The sequence below is a fragment of the Triticum dicoccoides genome, chromosome 2A, assembly GCF_002162155.2.
Source record: "Triticum dicoccoides isolate Atlit2015 ecotype Zavitan chromosome 2A, WEW_v2.0, whole genome shotgun sequence".
In the NCBI taxonomy this organism is placed as follows: Eukaryota; Viridiplantae; Streptophyta; class Magnoliopsida; order Poales; family Poaceae; genus Triticum; species Triticum dicoccoides.
The window spans coordinates 720642877-720658199 of NC_041382.1; the positions used below are offsets into that span (position 1 = coordinate 720642877).

At 44.8% G+C, this 15323-nt stretch overlaps 2 protein-coding genes across 3 annotated transcripts; one reads left to right on the plus strand and one right to left on the minus strand.

Moving 5' to 3' along the window:
• Positions 1-4870: 4870 nt before the first annotated feature.
• LOC119352068 (protein FAR1-RELATED SEQUENCE 5-like) lies at positions 4871-7216 on the minus strand. The gene is made up of 4 exons (XM_037618807.1): positions 6410-7216; positions 5544-5612; positions 5256-5450; positions 4871-5164 (listed from the first exon to the last, which is right to left on the minus strand). The coding sequence occupies exons 1-4, from the start codon at positions 7139-7141 to the stop codon at positions 5099-5101; spliced, it is 1062 nt and encodes a 353-aa protein (XP_037474704.1). The 5' UTR covers positions 7142-7216; the 3' UTR covers positions 4871-5098.
• A 1589-nt stretch (positions 7217-8805) lies between these two features.
• On the plus strand, positions 8806-12362 carry LOC119356586. 2 transcript variants are annotated; one of them, XM_037623565.1, is made up of 5 exons: positions 8806-9051; positions 9188-9369; positions 10505-10832; positions 11076-11717; positions 11823-12362. In XM_037623565.1, the coding sequence occupies exons 3-5, from the start codon at positions 10563-10565 to the stop codon at positions 12117-12119; spliced, it is 1209 nt and encodes a 402-aa protein (XP_037479462.1). In that variant the 5' UTR covers positions 8806-9051; positions 9188-9369; positions 10505-10562; the 3' UTR covers positions 12120-12362. The 2 variants fall into 2 exon arrangements, with proteins under 2 accessions (XP_037479462.1, XP_037479463.1); XM_037623566.1 differs by having other exon boundaries at positions 10509-10832.
• The last annotated feature ends 2961 nt before the right edge of the window (positions 12363-15323 follow it).

A 15323-nucleotide genomic window follows, 5' to 3' on the forward strand; every position in this document is an offset into this window, starting at 1 on the left:
TATATACGGGGGCAGGGGGCACCCTAGAGGCACAACAATTGATCATTGATCTCTTAGCCGTGTGCGGTGCCCCTCTCCATCATAGTCCACCTCGATAATAATGTAGCGGTGCTTAGGTGAAGCCCTGCGTCGGTAGAACATCAACATCGTCACCACGTCGTCGTGCTGACGAAACTCTCTCTCAACACTCAGCTGGATCGGAGTTCGAGGGACGTCATCGGGCTGAACGTGTGCTGAACTCGGAGGTGCCGTACGTTCGGTACTTGATCGGTCGGATCGTGAAGACGTACGACTACATCAACCGCGTTGTGCTAACGATCCCGCTTTCGGTCTACAAAGGTACATGGACAACACTCTCCCCTCTCGTTGCTATGCATTACCATGATCTTGCGTGTGCGTAGGATTTTTTTTTTGAAATTACTACGTTCCCCAATAATTTATACATTTCATTTGAAAACTATGTGTATTTTAATTTTAATTTTTTTGAGGCATTTAATTTAAATTATATGCTGGTACAATCATTAGCCGCATCTATCCTCTCAAAAACAACGTGCAACTGCTTTGATGCAGGCTTGCGGCAGAGCGTGCATCCAAATCCTATTCGGCGCCTTTAGTGCAAACCCACTCATCGCGTTTGGGCCGCCCGTTTTTATTTTTCTTCTCTTTAGTTGTTGTGTTTACTTACACTAGTCAATGTGTACGTGCAATGTATGTTAATTTGGAAATATATTAAGTGTATGCGGATATTAAATAGGATATTATTTACGTGTTATTATGTGATTAGCACTATATTTGGCATGAAATTAATTATACATTAAACGTGTTGAGCGTTTGATATTGAAGCAGTCTAGGTCGTTGGATTGACATGATTTGATAGCCGAGATTAATCCGATCTGCCCCTTTGGGTCTTTTTATATTGGTATAGATATAGATGTTTTTCTCCTTTTGTTCTTTCGTGTGTTTGTCTTCTTTTTTTTTCCCCTTTTCTTTCTTTTTCCAAGTTCAAGAAACCTTTTTTCTTCATGATTTTTTTCTGCAGAAATAGATATTGTTTTGTCAAATTCAAAGAATTTTTTTCAAACTCAATGACCTTTTTTTTCAAAAATTTTCAATTTTTTTCTAACTTGATGATTTTTTTTTCAAATTCAACAAATGTTTTTCAAATTTTATGAACTTTTTGTTTCAAATTCGGTAAACTTTTCTGAAAATTCGATGAATTTTTTTCTCAAATAGGTAAACTTTTCTGAAAATTTGATGAACTTTTTTTTCAAATTTAGTGACCCTTTTCCAAATCAGATGAACTTTTTGCAAATCCGATGAACATTTTTCTCAAATCCGGTGAACCTTTTCAAATTTGATGAACTTTTTTATAATCCAGTGAACTTTTTTTCAAGTCTAATGAACTTTTTTCAAATATCATGAAATTTGTGTCAAAATTGATGAACTTTTGAAATTCACGATCTGCTTTCAAATTCATAAATCTCAGATCCATTTAGTTTTTCAGTTTTGTGAAGGAAGGAACAAACACCACAAAAAAAGAACGAACGAAACACGCAACTACGAAACGTGCTAGTTTGGGCCGGCCCACGCGAGGCTGCTGCGAGGCCCGGTAAGAACCGGCGCGTAAGTCGTTGAAGAGGAGATCTCATGAGAGCAACTAGTTAACGAGCGCTCCTTCGGGAGCTTCGCAACGATCAGTGCCACTTGGCACGATCTCAGCCATTCGCCACGTGTCGTGCTCTTGGCGCTCCTTCCGATTTTATTTTTTATTTTTTCACATGTGTTTTCGGCTTTTTAAACGGTTTTTTTTGGGTTTTTTCGACGTTTTGATTTTCCACCGGTCTTCCTTAGCTTTGCAATCAAAAAAAATTGAAAAAAATTATTTTACGCGAAAGAACGTGTTTTTCTTTTTCCTTTTTCCTTCATGAGAGTCACGGTTTTGCTTCCGCGAGAGGCACAGTTTTGCTTTCACGAAAGTCACGGTTTTGCTTCCGCGAGAGGCACAGTTTTGCTTTCACGAGAGTCATGGCCGTGCCTCTCGAAAATGAAAAAAATGTATTCTCTTTTTTTTTCTTTCATGAGAGTCACAGCCATGCCTCTCGGAAACGAAAAAAAATGTGTTTTCTGTTTTTTTTTCTCTTTCGCGAGAGTCATGGTTTTGCTTCCGCGAAAAGCATGGTTGTGCTTTCGCGAGAGTCAGGCCGTGCCTCTCGGAAAGGAAAAAACGTGTTTATGTTTTTTTTCTTTCACGAGAGTCACGGTTTTGCTTTCGCAAGAGCCACGGTTGTGCTTTCACGAGAGTCACGGCCGTGCCTTCTCGGAAATGAAAAAAAAAATACGTTTTCTCTTCTTCTTTTTCCTTCCGCGAGAGCCATATTTTTTCTTCTGCGAGAGGCACGGTTTGTGATTTCGTGAGAGGCACTGGCGTGCCTCTTTCTGAAAGGGAAAAAACCTCGTGTTCCTGGTCGGTTTTTTCGTCCGATTTTTTTCATGAAAAAAAAGTTTGTCAAAACGTATCAACATAGAATCTAGTTTTGAAGATCTCGACGCGGGAAATCCAACGGTGAAAGCGGTTCGAGATTTGGACGCATGATTTAAGAGATAAAACATTTTGAATAAACAGATCTACGAAAAAAAGGAAATTCCCAGGTTACGACAAATGGCGAGTGATCTTTGCAACGAGTACTTCTTAATTAATGATTTCGAGATCTCGTGCATGTGCATGCAGGGAGCCCCTATATCAGGGAAGCCTCGCGTGAAGGGCAGGGCAATATGGGCCGGCTCGGGAGACCACAGCCTTGCTTTTCCGCGTCCTTTACATTTTTATTTTCATTTTCATTTTTTTAAACTTTAAAATATTCTAAATAAATATATTATAAAAATACATTACATACAACATTTGAAAAAATGTTAACCAAGCGTTTGAAAAATGTAATATGTGTATAGAGAAAATGTTTTTGATGTATATGAAAAATGTATACATAAAATATACATTGTGTGTGAAAATAATTGATTACGCATTTAAAAAATGTTAATCAAGAATTTAAGAAATGTTAAACAAGTATTTTAAAAAATTTAATCAAACATTTTAAAAATGGTAATTGTGCATTGAAAAAATATTGAGCATTTATTAAAAATATATTAAGCAGGCATTTGATCAACAAATGTGTATAGAAAAAATGTTGGCCATGTATTCGAAAAATCCTCCAGCGTCCATGGTTTGCCGACATCTATACCGATGCGGCTCTAGTCCCAACGATTCGATAGCTACATCCTTTCCAGCGTCATCGCCTGGCTAGCATCCTGGCGGCTCTGGCCCCGGTGGCTCGGAGCTACGTCCTCTCTAGCTCCTTGGTCGCCGGTGTCACCTGTCGCCGGCGCTTCCCCTGCTCCGACTCTCCATGACTTGCCTCCTCCCGAACGATGTCCTCCTCCATGCCTCACCTTGCACCAGATCGAATGCTTGTATGTACGGCGGCACCCGATGCCACCTTCCGGTAGCAGATGTAGCCCCACCCTCTCCTGCAGTGGCGGTTCCGATCAACAACTTTACTTCCTCATAGCTGGTTCCCGTTTTGGTGGCTATGAGTTTTCTCATACTCAGGCCAAGAAAAATCCCTGCTTGGATTGCCGATGTTGGTAGCAGCGACACTCGCACGCGTCCTTTCCCTTTTTGGTGGCACTGACATGGTCTTTATTTTCGCCCCTCTTTAAGCTCAAGGGAAACCCTAGGCTTAGTTCTTCGGATCAGATGGAGATGATGTCACATTGTCGTTCTCCTACATGAGGCGCCATCTTGCTCGCTCGCGGTGTTCCCGCGGATGACCTTGGTGATGTTGAACATGTTGTTGGTTTCGGTTGCCTCTTTTGTTTGGGGCTTAGTGGGTTTAGTCATGTTGTATCATTTGTTTGGGCGGAGCATTCCTTTTCTCTCTGCTTCGGACATCATGCCTCTTCACATTCATATTTGTGTCAAGCGTTGTATCCTCCGTACTCTTTTTTCTTCTATCAATAATAAAAAGGTATGCTTTTGGCGTATACATGAAAGAATAATCAAATGGGTGGCTTTAGCTTGCACATCGATACACATATCTAATATTTAGACGGCAAATAATCATTGGTTGTACTAGGAATAGTTTGCACTGTACAATAAAAATATAACCAACCACCACGAAATACAATACCCATAAAATCCAGTCCAGCCATGATTGACCCCGCGAACCAATCTCTGATTGAGATGGTTAGGTGGACAGTGGTATTCCAAATCCATCGGGGTTCAAATCCTGGTGCTCACATTTATCCTGAATTTATTTCACGAATTCCGACGATACGCTTTCAGTGGGAGATGCTCATAGGGATAGGGTGTGCGGGTGTGCGTTCATAGGGGTGAATGTATGCGCGTGTATATGAAGGGTTATGTCTGTACTGATGCTAAAAAAAGCCATGATTGACCCCTCCACGGCTCTGGCAAGCCTCACGCCCATCGCGCATGCCAAGTGCCCAACTCCCAAAGCCCCGGACGGACGGTCGCCATTGCCATTGCCCGGACGCATCTCCCCCGCCCCTCCTCTCACCGGAACCGGATCCTCTGCCGTGCCGCTGGGCACGGCACAGGTACCGTGCCTTCTTACGACGACCCCAGCGACGCACTGATATGGGCCAGAAAAATAACGCGAACGCATTGACATGGGTCAAGAAAGCCCATCTACCCAGCCGTTGCCTAATGCAATCAGTCGTTCACAGCTGCCGCAAAACTGAAGAAAAAAGCTGCTGCAAAACTGAAGAATCACACTCTTCTAAACTGAACCTGCTACGAAACTGAAGAATCAACCTGCGCAGGTTACAACCAAGTGAATTCCATTTAATAGTCTTAATCAACTGCTGGTCTCGCATTGACAAATTCAAGAGCAGTACAAAAGTTAAAATACTAGAATTTCCACATGTTTTCCCTAGGGCAGATTTAACTAATTAGTACATGACCAACACTATAAGATGTGATAAAATGAATGCATGACCAGCAGCATGACCAGCAGCATCCATCCAATCTTTAGCATTCATCACTCTTCAATTCCTCCTGTGATAAAATGGATCTTCAAGTCTACTGATGACAAAAGGGATATGATAGAAACATGTCATTTACGTACAGTTGTTCGACACTAGAACCCTGCATCATTAAAGGATTGCTCATGTTAGAAAAAACATCGATTTTGCTGAAACGGTAAGTTAAGCACAATGGTAAATGGGATGAAGCATACCATCAATAATTCAGTGTAACTCTTAATACATCCATAACCATGAAAATCATTCTCAATGCTCCCAGTATCTTTTTCTGTCAATGAATGGGTCTCATCTTTGTGTTGCCGGGAACCCATAGGCAAGTCATGTGCACTGGTGGTCTTCGTAGCCTTTTTCCTTCCTTTGTTGGTTTTCTTGATTCCATTCTCTTGCTGCTACATGTAAAAGGAGAACAAAGTAAAAGACTATACTTGAATGGATAAGAAAGTAAATATCTTTGCATACGGAAGACATATTGTAGGAAATACTTGTGTCTTCTTAGCTTTGGTTGGTCTTTTCCGCCCTTTCATTTGTTGCTGAATCTCATTCTCTGGTTGCTGGAAACAAAATGAACATAGAGATTCAATCATACAAACATACTATATTTGAAAGGTCAACAAAGTAATTATTTTTCAGGATATAAATAACATGCCGTAGGTAATTCTTTTGTCTCTTTATCTTCAGATAGCCTTGTCTTCCATTTCTTGTGTTGCCTATCGATCCAAGTTGACTTTCGCTTCGAACCTTTTTTCTGTGGAGATTTTTTCTTTAGGCGTGCATCACTTAAATCTTGATTTGATTCTTGAGGTACCACTTGGTTATCACATTCCTCGACAAGGTGACCTTCACGTTCCTTTTTCAATTGCTCTTCAACTTCCTTAGTGAGGATATCAAGTGCATTGTCAAGTAAAATACGACATGGCTGGGAGCTTAGTGCTTGAGTGGCTAAGTTGACAAATTTGTGTGTGAGAAATTTACAGCTAAGAATGGCATCCATCATTGGATTCTCAACAACATTCCTTCCACTTCTATCTTGGATAGTTCCACACCGTGCACCTAGAGTCCAACGCTTTAAAATATAATTTGGTGGCAGCAACTTAATGTTCATCAAATCAAGAACTCTTAGAGCATGGGCGCATAGTAGTCCAATTCTCTTAAATTGCCCACAACTACATGTGGCTGTTTATTCCAACGGATTACCAACAACCGTGCGCTCATCTTCAAATATTGGATCTCCGCGAAGGCTACCAACTGCCACTGCAAATACATAATCCCCATCCAGTACTTTACTGCAGGCTGCTATAGATCTAACATACTCTGTTTGAAAACTTTCAAATATGCCAGGAGTGTATACCTCACTTGCTTGGACTAACATCGGTGTAGTTATTTTGATTCTAGGTAGTTTCTCTCTGGACTCATACTCCGAATTCAACTCGTTGTCTCGTTTCCCTTTCACAACCCTTTCAAAATGCTTGAAAAAACGAACAAGGTCAAGGTCCGATTTCAGGTGGAGTTTCAAGTCATTGTTTAGGTTCTCGCTTAGTTGCGTGCTTCGCATCCCTAAGGTGAAAGCATCCCTCATATAACATTCAGCCCACTTTTCTCTTACTTTATAGATGCTATCAAACCAAGTTTGCTTCTCTACCTTAGTTCTCAGGGTGTAGAAAGCCTCCACAAATGTTTCCTTGTCCTCATACCCGAACACACAAGCGCTAAAATCCTTAATAAGATTTGATTCTTTAGTGCAATGAGCAGACAAATGTTTGATGGCATTTTGCATTATGTGAAAAGTGCATAGTCCATGCCTTGCTTCTGTAAATACATCCTTGATTGCATTTCCCATTGCAGTGTCTTGATCCGTGTATATTGTCCTAGGTTGCTTCTTGTTGTGTGTTGACAAAAAAGTATCAAATAACCACAGGAAAGAATCAAAAGTTTCATCATATAGAAGACAAGCACCAAAAACAACGGTTTCTCGGAAATGATTGAATCCAAGGAATACCCCAAATGGTCTATACTCCTTGTTTGTTCCGAAGGTTGTATCAAAAGTGACAACATCACCAAAATGAGCATAGTCAATGATCATTTTAGCATCAGCCCAAAAAATATTTGCAATTTGTTCTTCGCAGTCCAGTTGTATGGCATACTCAAATGATTGATTCTCAATGGTTCTATCCCGAAAATATTTCAACATACTCCCTGCTTCACCATAAATTAGCCCCCTTTGCCGCTTACTACGCAAATAATTTTTGTGATCGCGAGGAGTGTATGTAAGATTCAAAGATCCACCAACTTGTCGACTAGCTAGCTCATGTGCGGCTTTTGGCCCAATACCGGACTCATCGGCATTTTCAATATCAAAAGCTTGAATTTCAGAAATCTTCCGCTGTGATGGCAAAAGATGACATGTTTCCTGCAATTGCAGCTTGTGATTGTGCTCGAGAACAAGATCAAAAACTACATAATTCCCCACTTCTCGGTCTATGGTAAGGCCAATGTGAACTAGGCAATCGGTCCTAATTTCAGCTCGAGGTTGCTTACTCAGGTGATCTCTTTTGTCTGATTTCTTATGTCCCTCTTTGCGACACACGAATCTGACTGATGTGATTATACCGTCAAACTTACTTGGATTTGCATACCTCTTCCTGACACCAAACCCAATTCGACCTCCGTAATACTCCCAAAAGTTCCAGGCCTCTTCCAAAGTGCTAAATCTCATACCAATCTGTGGTGCCCAGCTAGGTATGCCACTTGTCCCGCAAAAAACAAAAGAGCAGGTCAAGAGCAATTTATGTTCAAATGTTTGATTGCTAGTTGAGTTGCATCAAAAGCATAGTGTTCACAACATACATATACTGTACTGCCCTTTGCCATATTTCCATTCAGAAATTGGTGTGAACTCTAAACAGAGGAGACTGAATATAGTACTTGTCAGATTTGACTTACTTATTCGCTCCTTCATTGTCCTCTTCACCAATTTTGTTTGAATTTGTACTGGTCTGGTTTTCCATCTGATGAGCAATGAAGAATGGCAGAGGCCAACAAATATTGCAGGCTACAAAAAGAAATACATATAACACTGAGAATCAATGAGAAGTGGATCTAGTTACTAACAGTATGATCTATGCATGTGGTCAACCTGATTTTTGGATTACCTTTTCACAGTGTGTGGAGGGTTTGGCTGGTGGAATTCCTTGGCTGGTATGAACGACGAAGTAGGAGCACAGCCTGGCCGGCGGAGCGCTCAGAGAAGAGGTCGATCAATCAAGGGTATGTGACGGCCCCAAAGGAAGAATCACCAAATCGTTCCGACTGACCTGCCGGCACGTGCTCGCGACGCTTCGTGAGGGAGGAGTGCAAGCTCCGCCGCATCGGCCGCCTTAGCGCGCTCAGGGTGCTCTGTTCTGTGTTTTGGCGCCAGAAGACGATGGAGCGGCGTATTTTGGCGCCAGAACGGCTTGGTAGATCGGGCTGGATGACTGGGTGAATGGGCTTTGTTATTTTTCTAGTCCATATCAGTGCGTCGCTGGGTCGTCGTAAGAAGGCACGGTACCTGTGCCGTGCCCAGCGGCACGGCAGAGGATCCGGTTCCCCTCTCACCGCTGCCACGCACCCATGCAAACCCACACGTACCCCCGCTGCCAACAGAAGTCCGTTCCACAGGCGCCGTGGCCTCCAGCCGGCACGCTCGCTTTCCGGGAGGCGCCCCCATCGAGATCTGCCCGCCCCCGCCCCACATCACGCCAGCGGTCAGCAGAGTACCCGATGCCCCCACCCCACTAGGGAGGAAAACCAGCGCACTCCAACCCCTCCCAGTGACCAGCTGCAGAGCCATCTGGTGCGGGCGAGATAACCACGCTGCTCCCTCCCCGGTCTCTCTCGCTCGCTGTCCACCTCCGCCCCCCTCCCCGCCTCCGCCCATTCTCCACCCCCCTTGTTCTCGCGATCATCTCCGGCTCCGCCCCCGAGGTCCGGCGAGAGGGACGCGCGGCGCAGGTGATTATTTCTTTCCTCCTCGTTCCGCACTACCTACAGCGACGCGCCCGCGGCTGCGGCTGCTATACATATGTGCCCCCGCTCCGCTCCTGCTGATAGCTGTCCTCTGCCTCGCTTTTGCCGGTCGAGCTCGCAGTTTCTTGCTGCGGAGCTCGCCGCCCTCCGGACCAGAGGGGAAGCTCGCCGCCGGCGTGAGGGGCCGTCTTCCGCGCCCGCGTCCGTGCGTTGGGGGTGGCGACAGGGACGCGAGTGGGCGGGCTGCTTCGCCGCTGTTGCTTGTAGGTGGCGGTAGCCTCTGGAACACTCCCGCTGCAGCAGGTGAGAAGAATGTATTTTTTTCTCTCTTCGCCTTTATCTTTTTCCTGGCTTTGTCCGTGATGTCATGGTCTTGAATGCAAGTGCGGCGTACTAGTCTTTTTGCGGTTCCATATGCTGATAGATATCCCTGCCTTTGTAGCAATCTCGAAGGAGCTCGTGCCACAAATTATTTCTTTCACTACAGAAATTCGTGTTAGAAAAAACAAACGAATAACCCTTGTAAAAATCATGAAATATGAGTCGCAATACTTAATATTGTTACTTGATATAGTACTCCCTCCGTTCCTAAATACTTGTCTTTCTAGGCATTTCAACAATTGACTACATACGGAGCAAAATGAGTGAATCTACACTCTAAAATATGTCTACATACATCCGTATGTAGTATTCATTTGAAATGTCTAGAAAGACAAATATTTAGGAACGGAGGGAGTAGTATATATCATGATGGTGCACATGTTTTTCAGTTTCTGAAAACTAGTCGCTGACTCATGTCGATCTGTGGGGATAGGAGTAGGATAGGCGGTCAATACGCATTTTCTCCGCACGTCGTTTTCGCCTCGCGCACAATTGTTGAACGGAGAGATACATCGCTTTCGCGAACGCAAGCTCGTCTCCAGATCGCGAGGGTGGTCCTAGAAGAAAGAGTTGTTCGGACTCTGGACTGCAACCATGTGCATGTGTACCCCGCAAAAACAAAAAGAAGCATGTGCATGTGGTTCTTATGACTCCGCATCGATGTTTAGGAGACAAGCGTTGTACTCGTCGATGCAGCTCAGCCACTAGTTTTTCCTTCCCTTTTTGGGGACAAAAACACCCCAGTGGCATTTTATTAGGGATCAAATTAGAAATTCACTTCATCTGGACCAGTACTATAGTACACCCTTTTCCCTCTGTTCATTACTCCCTCCGTCCCATAATATAAGAGCGTTTTTGACTCTATACTAGTGTAAAAAACGGTCTTATATTACGAGACGGAGGGAGTAATATATAAGACGTCGATTTGAATTGCCAAAACGTCTTATATTAATGAACAGACGTAGTAGTAGTTTCTAGTTTGTTAACTTAAATTAGTTAAATTAAAGGATTTATATATATCATTTATCTGAATTTGTTTGCCTTTTTTTTTCAAAAGGCAGGTCCAACAGTTTGTATATTTGGAAATACAAATAGCCAAAGTAGGCGTGGTCAGCATGCAGTCATATTGGCCGCCGTTCATCCCTAACGCCGCCATGGAGAAGCCGGAGATGCATTCCTTGTACAGCGATTTTGCACATATATTTGACATGTCAACAGAGAATGCGAGGCTGGGCTGCTACATCGCTCCCAAAATGGGGCACCTGCCTGTCTTGTTGAAACGCTCTGTCCTCCTTACTGGAAGCGCAATTTTGACCATTATCATCCGCTACAGAGCTCTGCTGGACAGATGGATACTGCAAAAAGGCGCCGTCTCCCATTCCCAGGTTAGTAGCTCAATATGCATCAAGACTTCTTTAGTGTTCTATGAGAACCTCACCACTCCTTTAAGAAAAAAGGGAAACGGGGGAAGAACCCCCGGCCTCTTCATCGATTGATGCACGCAACCTTCGATTGTTGCAAAGTTTCAAGATCCAAACATTTGTTTCCTTTTCCTTTAAATGAGCATTACATGTATATTTTTTTGTTTATCTCACCTAAATCAGGGTTCTCACTCCTCAATGTGGCAGGGTGCACCTGTTCAGTCCACCATGATGTTGCGATCCTGTTGGCAGTGTAGATCCCTGCCTTTGTTTGTCGGCATTGGTGTTCTGATGGCAAGGCTCTGTAGTTACATTACCATTCAGAGTCATAACAATAACCGGCAAGTCATCCGCGGCATTGAAACTAACCTTCAGGGTGATTCGATCATTGAGAGTAACAAGTCGTGCAGTCAGCAGTCCGTCCTTCCAAGTTTGCTTGGTAGCAAGTACGATTACGTCCGTTTGCTGCTTCATTGTATTTGTAGCACCGCCATTTTTAAGGCGCATGCGGCGCCAAAGGTGATCAGCTTCAAGGGATGGAACATACAAAAGAACTATGATTTCAGCGCACTTGGGAGCATCGTGGCAAAAAATGGACATTATCTGACTTATGTTGGAGCACTGGTGACTCTGCAGATATTTTTGCAGATGAACAGAGTGAACACTACCACTTCACTCCTGCCAATGCTGATTCAGACAACAAGCTCCAGGAGCAAAGCTGCAGTTTTCAGCAAGGTGGTGATAATTCTGGTGAACTCATGCGGCATTCTTGGATCCGCCTTCACGACAAAACACCACGGTCGCGCGGCAACGTTAACCGTCAGCGTTGTCCTAATGGTGTTTTGCCAGGTAACTATAACTAACCAAGAGGTCCAAACTCTTATGCTGGTCCAGTTAACATATATCCATCGCAAACTGCTGACATGAACCATTACTGTCATTTTCTGTTGCAAGATGGCGATTCCATTGATCGTCGAGTTCCACATCGGGTTTGGCGGCGCAAGCCGGATGCCGGGAGGGTACACCGCTGCCATGTTCTTGCTCACCTGCGCCGTCTCCTGCGGCCTCAGCTGGTCATGGGGCTCCATGTTCTGCACCTTTCCTGGCAAGAAGGTCCACTCAGCAGGTCAGCTCTTGGGCATGGCTCTGAATTTGGCCCTCTGCTACGCCCAGATGCAGTTCTTCCTCATGATGCTTTGGCGGCTGAAGAACGCCATCCTTGCCTACTATGCCGTGTGGATTTGGTCGTGATTAAATTAGGTTCTGCACATAAACCACGGCTAGACGGTAGCCCCGTGGAGTAGTTCAGTGGATCTGAATCTGTGATGCTATCCCTTTTTTTTTCTTTTTCTTGGGACATATTTTTGTATAGTTTTTGTATAGTTCTCCTGTAAGCTTGCAGGGGTCCTATCTGTAGTAGATCGCACTGTCTATATATGTAAATAGATGCATAAGCGCGCTTCGCTGCTCTGATCTTCGATGTGGTGATTTTCTCTTCTCCTGGTGGATCGCTATTGCTAGCTAGTTTTCGGTGGACCGTTAATTTTTGTGGGCGTTTTCTTGCTGGGATAGGCACTACCATTTCCAAATTGTTATGACCAACACACCGCAGCAACTCACACTGCAATCCGGGCCCCACTCCTAACGGAACGAGATCCTCTTTTTTTTTTTGAACTGCATGCCATCGGATGAGGCATCTACGGGCGCTAGACATCGACGTCCCTCTGCAGTAGTTGCTGCTACGTTAGAGGATCTCGTCCTCCTAACTACCCACGCACACGTCAGCCAGTAGAAACCCCTTCTTTGGTTGCCAGCTACGTACTTTGCTTCAGGCCCAACCGTGTTGGTGTTCCATTTTTCACTTTCATCAGTTACGGTTATAACTCTGCTAAAAAGAAATCAGTTACGGTTATAACTGACAATATGTCATCCTACTCCACATGCGTGACATGTTGCTACACGTTCACAAGGCACCAAAAGGATTCACCGCTCATGTGAAAAACTGAAACCAGCTAGGTGTAAAATAGGAAGACTGTTTGGTTATGATGGTCAGCTCAGTTAAACCCGTATGCTAGCGGCGTTAAACCCGGGGGAAACCCTTGGCAGCAACGTCGTCATCGTCGCGTCTCTTTTTGGAGGTGTTGATTGGTACCGGTGCTTCGGAGGGTGGGTGATTTTCAGTGGATGCAGCGTCCATGAGGCTTCTTCGTTTTTTGTCAATCCACCGTTGTCGGCATTTGTTTCTCTTGTATTTTCTCTTTCTTTTCTTTTGGGCGTGACCGTGCTGCTTCCGCCCCAGCATCAATCGTTGGCTGTCTCGGTTGGTTGCTTTGTATACAAAAGCGGGGGAAAACCCTTTTCGATAAAACACACAAAATTGCACTCATGACTGCGACGCAAGAAAATGTATTACTCCGTCCATGCGCGCGCGTCTCCTTTGTTTATGATGAAGACGAGAGCAAGTGAGTACCTTTTTTGTGTGTGGCTAGATGACTAAATTGAAGCTTGACAGCCTCCATCCATGAACCAAGGCCAACGGAACGGAACGGACTGAAAAGGCCCTAGTCTTCTGACGTCTTCTAGCTTCCGTTTTCTTTTCCGCTTCTCTTCAATTTCAAGCAAGCTTATCTTCCAGAACACATCCCAATGCGTGGGAGGAAAGTGCTGAAAGGATGTGAGCGGCCGCGTCATATGGATAGCAAACCCAATCTCGTCGATCCCCGGCCGCCAGAGGGAGGAGTCCGTCGACGCGTGCTTGAAAGCTTATTCCCTACCCTAACTGAAATGCAAGCCGACACCGATAGTTGACATCTCTTCTCCCATGTCGCCTGTTTCTCTCTCGCTCCGTTCCAGAGTGGGCGGCGGAACGCGACGTCACTCGGTCACGGCTTGCTTGCAGACAATGGAGACCAGACCACCGAATTCCGAGTCTCCCACTCTCCGCTCGACCCCCTATAAATCTCCTTCCCAAACCATCCCCGTTCTCTCCATGCCAATCTCACCGACGCTCGCCTCGCACCGGTTCAGTGGCCGTGCGTCCCCTCTACCCGCCGGATCTCGCAGCCGGCCGGGTGGGGTGGATCATCCACGTCGCGCAGGAGATCCATCGCCACACCCCCTTTCCTGGTGAGAAAAGGATTCAGGCCTGGTGCTCATGTTTTCTTGCTTACTCTAGCAGGTGTTTTCAGTTTAAGACAGGAGTGCACCCATGTAATTTGCAGTAGGCTGCAGAGAGAGCGACATATACAGCTAACTGCTTCAGATTTAAGCTACATATGAAGGTAGCATCTGTTCTGCAGTCCAATAATGTGATAGGATGGAGTTCTTGATCCAACAAGCCCACACAAGAACACTATGTTTCGGTTTCAGGCTTTCAGCATGAATACAGAGTACCAGAGTTTGGGTTTATATGGCTAATTGTGCGGCACATAGTAACAGGTCAGGTTAGTAGCACCATTGCACATAGTAACAAGGTCACTAGCTGTTACTCCCTCTGTAAACTAATGTAAGAGCATTTAGATCACTACTTTAGTATTCTAAACGCTCTTATATTAGTTTACGGAGGGAGTACTAACATATGTATACATATGTGTGTGCGCGCGCGCGTGATTGCCAACTGAACAAATACATCGAACATATCTGATCGCTTTGTGTTCGACTACCATACTTACCTAGTGCCATTTTCTGCTGCTGCAAAACAATCTTAACCCTGCTAAGTATCGTGTACTATATGGTCGCAGTGAAGACTGCTGTCAAACGTGACATCTCCAGTAGTACAAATGATGTTCGACAAGTCAAATGAGGGTTCTGCTTGAAAGAACAACAGTGTTCTGATGCATTTGTTTTTTGTCTGAATGTATAGAAGGCCAATGTTGCACCTTTCAATTGCAATGAATGGTTTCAAATTGCGAAGAATCTTGCTACTTCAACTGACATAAAAAATACTCTGTTTCAGTATCCGTGAAAACCGAACAAGGCAGAGAGAGCAAGCGCCCGCACAAGATCGACAGACGACATGTGGCGGGGTTCGCTGCTGCTGCTGCTGCTCGCGGCGGCCGCGGCCGGTGAACCGGCGTCGACGCTCATGGGCCCGTCGCATGAAGACAGGGGCCACGCGATGATCCTGCCGGAGACAGGGCCCCCGGTGCAGCGGTGGGCAACGGGTGTTAGTTTTAACCCTTACTATTTATGCATCTGCATATGTATTCTGGCTTTGCACCTAGGTTAGATGGTGATTGAGTGATTTGCCTTGTGGATGTACCCGAGTAGGAGTTCTGTTTCACTTTCACCAGAGGTGCAAAGCGTGAGTGACATCAATCAGGGAGGTTGGCCTGTGTCTGTGTGGTACGTACTTCCAAGGTTGTAAGCATATTTGTTTTAACAAGAGGAAAACGTCATGTGTGCACACACAACAAACACCTTTTTTTTTCCTCCGTTCTTGATAGAGTTGTGTAA